Here is a 6,000-nt window from a genome sequence, read left to right as displayed (position 1 = left end):
TCGGAGAAGGTGACGGTAGCACCTTGGACAGCTCCTAATGAGTTAGTTGTTCTCTTTCCTTCTTGGACTTAGCTATAGTAGGTGATATTTTAGGTGATATTTTAACATGGAGTTAAAAACTATCTGAAGTCTTATGTAAGCTTCTGAAACCTATAATACAGCTGAAGGAGTTGCCTCAATTAAAGCTTGGCTACAATTTAAAGTTGATGCAATCTTTGAAGTTTGCATCCTTGTGACAAATGTTTGTTTGTTTTCCCCTCCAGAAATGTAAACAAACTTTGCTATAGGGACATTCTCCTTATACCAGAATAAGCAACGGCCAGTTCTGAATTGGTTTCTGTTTGATATCCATTTCAAGAACTTTGCACCACGCATTTTCACAAAAGTGTTCAGGACTTTCCCCTGTTGTCCTCTCTGTGCAAAGCTAATGCGTGGCATTAAATAAATAAAAAAAACACATTTCCATGTCATTAAAACATGTTTTCCTGGCCATGAAGGGGAATCTTTTTTAAAAGAAAAATGTAGAAAGCAGGAGGAGAACTCTTTCATCTCCAGCATTTTGAAAAATGCTTTCGTAGAAGAAACAGGGTTTTTTTGTTCTCGGTATTTCTTTGGCACAGTCATAATTAAGTGTGAGTTAGTAAAGATGTGTGGAGGAAAAACAACTCCTTAATGAAGCCCCTCTTTCTGAGACCAGCTGCTGGAGCCTAATAATTTTCCTTTTCCAAAGCGAAGTCTCATTAATGACACGAATCCAGCGAAAAGCCTGCAAAAACAGGATTTAAAGCCGTTTCACCACTGCCAGGGGGCCAGTTTAGCAAGTGATCACGTTTGATCAGGTTTCATCAAGAAGCTCCACATTTAAACAAGTTTCCTTTTATGATTGTTTAATCAGCGCGACTTACCAAAACCGGGAAGGTTGTTTACCCATTTTGGGATTGGGAGCTTGCAAGGATTTGAAAGTATCGAGAAGTTCCCCTTTAACAGAATAACAGAGTTGGAAGGGACCTTGGAGGTCTTCTAGTCCAGTCCCCTGCCCAAAGCAGGAAACCATCCTGGTCAAGTGGTTGTCTAGTCTATTCTTGAAGACCTCCAATAATGGAGCACCCACAACTTCTGGACGCAGGTTGTTCCACTGGTTAATTGTTCTGTCAGGAAATTTCTCCTTAGTTGCTTAGGTTGCTTCTCTCCTTGCTTAGTTTCCATCCGTTGCTTCTTGTCCTGCCTTCAGGCACTTTGGAGAATAGCTTGACTCCCTCTTCTTTGGGGCAGCCCCTCAGATATTGGAAGATTGCTACCGTGTTTGGTTTCTTTGACTTGGAAGAAGTTACTTTTTTAAAACATGGATCAACTCTTGTCCTGGGAAAAGAGGCAAGTCTCCTTCTGCAGGCGAGACCAGCCCAGGATGGTCTAGGTTAGGCCTTTGAAGTTTTTCCAAACCAAAAGCTTGGTCACAGTCTCAAGTTAAAGAAATTGTATTTCGCACACCATTTCTGGTGCCCAGAGCTGATAAAACAGCAGATCATCCAAAAAGTCTGCTTTTCTTATCAAGTTATGAGGTCAGCAACATTTCTGGCTGGCTGGGGAATTCTGGGAGTTGAAATCCATGGTTCTTAAAGTTGCCAAACTTAATAAACACGAGTAGAAGAGAGTATTGGTAGGCCAGGGTTATTAAGTTAAGGGTCCTTGGTGCTCTTTCTTGCAGATGTTTCTTTGCCCAACCAGGTAGCACTGATGATGTTACTCAAGTTAGTAATGAAACGTCTGCAAGAAAACTACCAAGCTCAGAGGGCACCAAGGAGCCCACAGTTCAGAAACACGGTCTTAGCGCATCTCGGTCCTGTGCCTTTGGTTCACTCCTTCTTCTTGTTCTCCATCTTTCCTTCAGCTTTCCAACAATGCTACGTTCCAGGACCATCTGAAGTCAAAGAAAAACAGGGTAGGCTTTGTCTGCTGATGTGGTCAAAAAAATAATAATAGTGCCACGTGAAAGAGCTGCCACGGAGAGGATTAGGACACGCTGCCTAGAGTTTCCCGCCGACTCTTGTTCTGCAGCCTTCGGAGTGCTGAGCCAGACTTTGTGATCGCATCTGTCCTAGCAGAAAACTAATTAAGAGGAATGCCACACATCCGTGCTGCGAGTCCCTGGAGGGCAAAGACTCACAAGCCATTCTGCTGAATTTCTTCCCCCCACCCCAGCCCAGCCCAGAGTTCCTATCACATCACCTTGGGAAAAAGCATCGCATAAAGGCGAGCGGTGTTTACAACCTCTGTGAAAATCATTTCAATGCGAAGGATATTAGTTGAGCAAAGCTCAGGGGGGACCCTTTGGCCAAAGACTGGCGCTGATGTATTTGCCACAGCCTGAAAATTCTATCTTTTAAAAAAAACAGAAAAAAGGATGATGCAATTCTGCTAATGCCGAAGCCTTTAAAGATTGAGCCCTCACATCTTGCTGGAACCACATTCTGCCTCTCTACTCCAGTGCAATTGTGCCTATTGTGAATTCCCCCCCCCCACTTCTATTGACTTCTTTGCTTAAATGTCGCCCCTGGTTTTTAGATGATCTCTTCAAGCGCAGGAAGTCGGGAGTCCAGGCAGCTCAAAGGAATAGATAGGTTTATTGTGTGCTAAAAGCTAGCTGAGAAATTCTTGGCACCCCTCTCCAAGGTGCTGAGCTGGAGAACGGCTGGATCCCAGCATGTACTGAGCATAAAAGCCCAGATTGTCTTCCAGTTCTTTCTGTGGTCTTTCAGAAAGTAAGAAAGATTAAACTGAGACACACAGTTGACACCCTTAAATGCTCAGGTGTTTTCCACCAACGCAGCATCTGAAATAAACATTCTTTGCACATCACTGCCACGGACCAGACGGCCAATCGTTGGGCCCAGTCGCGAATATGCTGCTTTGCATTTTAAACAAAGCGAATGCAAAGTCAGTGCTGGGAAGCCCCAAAGTCGATGGTTTTGCTGAAGACATGAAAACACTCCATAATCAGACGCCGAGTTCTTCTGGGGCCGCTCGGATAATGACAGGTGCTGACCTTAGGTGAAAAAAGGCTAAGAAGCAAAGGAAGTCAGAGCTGGGAATGCGGCCAGCTCCTGCAAGGTGACAAATGTGAACAGGCTGCCTGGCTTGGAAGAAGAGCGAAGAAGCCTTTTGCACATCGGTGCAAAGAGGCCGTTTAAGCTGGAAATCAGAATACTCTGCCGGCGTCCCCAGCGGATGCCTTAAAATACGGTTTTTGCCATTTTTCTTCTTTGACAGCTGAGCAGGGAGGGCAAGGCAAGGTTTATAGAGAAGGGTTTTTCTCTGGGAAAGGATAGCAATGAAGGCTTATAGCAGGGGTCTTCAAAAGTGGCCCTTTGATGACTTGTGGACTTCAACTCCCACGCTGGCTGAGGAATTCTGGGAGTTGAAGTCCACAAGTCATCAAAGGGCCAAGTTGGAAGACCCCTGGCTTATAGCATCCCCGGGACACTAACCAGTCCTAAGAAAGTCGAACCTCTCCTCCTTAAGAGTCAACTCCATAATTGGTGTCACTGGTGAGATGGAGGTGGTCCATTCATCCCTCTGTGCAATGAACTGGTTTAGGGCTTCAGGTGAATTATTACCAGCTGGGGAAGTAATACTCATTTGGCGGTGACATCACTGGTTACAGTTTGTACACAGGAAAAATTCAAAAGTTTGGTGGTTATCAAAGCGGGCCTCTTACCTAGTGATGATGGCCAGGTGGGGAGGGCTCATGCAGGCCCCCATGAACAGCACCACGTTCTCATGCCGCGTCTGCCGGTAAGCCATCACTTCCCGCTTGAAGGCCTTCAGCTGGTCCTCGTTGTCCCGCTCAATGTCGATGAGGCGGATGGCTATCTCGCCGTGCCAGCGGCCGTGGAACACCTGCCCGAAGCGGCCCTTGCCGATCAGCTCTCCGATCTCCAGCTGCTCGAAGGGAATGTCCCACTCCTGCAGAAAGATGCTGGTCTGGCTGGCTTTCCGGGGGAAGTTGCGAGCTGAGAGGAGGGAAAGATTCATCTCCTCAAAGTCGTCCTCGGATTCCTCATCGTTTCCCTGCTCGGTCTGGAGAAGGGAGAAGAGAAGGGCTAGATTTATGCAACACACCTGTAGGAGATGAGCAGGCTGAGCCCGAGGGAGGGGGAGAGTCAAACATGTCATCAGTCTCGAGTCCCTGCGCGCCCATAGGAGATCTAAGTCCACCCCACCTTGAATTCCATTGACTCTTATCTACCGCCAATTCACCTTGACTGTTAGTAGTTCAGATTCTTGTAGAGAGTGTTAGAATAAATCTGTACTCCTTTGGGTAACCTTGGTTCCTGATTTCTTGCGTCTTACAACACCTTGGGTAATACCACCAGCCCCAACAGATATCTTTTCCTTCTCCAGATCGACAGTAGGCAGGATTAAAGCATGTGGGAAGTGGGACTGAAGGATGGTGATTAGAGTCCCTAGCTATAACCTTTTCAATTTCTTCTTCCACAGTCCCTTTTTTCTGGTATTCCCACTTCCCCTCTGTCTGGAAGTCTGCTAGAAGAGGACCAGATCACTCTTGATCTGAATTCCAGATGGCCTGCTTTTGAGATTAGACTGAGGGCAGCATGGGGCCTGCAAGCCAAGGATGGCTAGCCCCTCCTTTATAACCAGGCTCAGAATTACGGGCATGGGGTGAGGTGGGGCTTAAGAAATGATAGGCCAATTTACTTACTCCTCTCTCTATGAACTTCTGGCTCAGAGGGACGTCTCAAAAGGTAGAATGCTAGGCCAACTGCCCACACTCTTACCAACTACCAGCATTTGAGCACAGCAACAAGTGAACTTCCTATAAACCTCAGTTTTAAGATTGTCTTGAAAGGTAATAAGAAGCTTTGGTTTGATTTGCCCAAGGACAGACATATATATAACTCAGGGAAAAATAACATGGTAAGCTGTGTGGAGAAGATAAAAGAATAATAAGGGAAGTTGGGATTAGCGAATGATGGGGTCAGGGAATTACTTCTGAATCGCTCCTTTCCACCTGTGGCCTAAAAGCCAGACGTTCATGCAAAGACACACCTGCGGTCAAATAATGTCATTTCTAACTGTCCCGTTCAGACGTAATTTAGAAGCATCAAAATAATAACGTGCATCCCAGTGTCATCCACATAAAACAGCTCGTCCTTGGAGATCCTTCTCTGCATCAACCATCAGGTGGGGCACCCAGGACATGGAGCTTTCGGTGTGAGAGACAATGGGCTCCATGTTAACTATTCCAGGTCAGCTACAGCTAGATGCGACATTTAATACTGATTAAACGCAGCACGGATCAAAAATAGCTAGAGTGATCCACGAAGAGGCCCCAAAACGAAACAACCCACAAACCACTGATGGAAACCACGGTGACCTTCATCCCAAAGCTCCTTCTGTTTCACCCCAAGAAAGTCTCCCGGCTCCTAACATGGACCTTACCTCAGAGGTTGGCTCCACTTCAATTTGAAGTACTGGATTCCCTTCTCGGCTTGGAGGAAAAGAAACACCACAAATTACTAAAAATAAATTGCCTTGAATTATTGAAAATAAATCCATCACCACCACCACCACCACCACCACCACCATCATCATCCCAACACTCTCTCAGTAACCATTAGAGCTGAAACAGTGTCCGACGATTCTCTTTACAAATTAAAACGAAAGTCAGCTGTAAGGTTAAGGAATGCCTTGGTGACATACAAAAGTCTCAGTTATGAAGGAAGAAAAGGGAATAGATGGTTATGTGTCCCTTTGAGAGCCATCAATCCTGAGGATAAAAAAGTTCTTTTCAACAGCCAATACTGAGGTCCTTGCTAATTCTCTACTTTTTTTTTATCCTGAATAGTTCCATAGTTGAATGATTACATTTATATTGTACACCAACTAGTGTTAAAGTTTGGATGATCACCTGTTGGAGATGTCTCAGTTTCATACTTCCTACATCAATAGTGCTCCTCCTGCTCTTATGATTTTTATTGA

At 45.4% G+C, this 6,000-nt stretch overlaps 1 protein-coding gene across 1 annotated transcript in view; it reads right to left on the bottom strand.

Annotated features, from left to right (window-relative positions):
* Positions 1 to 3,711: 3,711 nt before the first annotated feature.
* The window catches only part of KSR2 (kinase suppressor of ras 2), a 65,355-nt gene continuing 63,066 nt past the window's right edge, over positions 3,712 to 6,000 (bottom strand). Inside the window, exons 12-13 of the mRNA XM_015821963.1 lie at positions 5,461 to 5,509; positions 3,712 to 4,077 (exon numbers count right to left, since the gene is read on the bottom strand). Of these exons, the coding sequence (XP_015677449.1) occupies positions 3,712 to 4,077; positions 5,461 to 5,509 (415 nt within the window). The remainder of the gene's footprint in view (positions 4,078 to 5,460; positions 5,510 to 6,000) is intronic.

This window comes from Protobothrops mucrosquamatus, unplaced genomic scaffold (assembly GCF_001527695.2).
Source record: "Protobothrops mucrosquamatus isolate PMUCROS unplaced genomic scaffold, P.Mucros_1.0 scaffold1439, whole genome shotgun sequence".
Lineage (NCBI taxonomy): Eukaryota > Metazoa > Chordata > Lepidosauria > Squamata > Viperidae > Protobothrops > Protobothrops mucrosquamatus.
The sequence above is the reverse complement of the archived record's forward strand: the minus strand, read 5'-3'. Positions and strand labels throughout refer to the sequence as shown.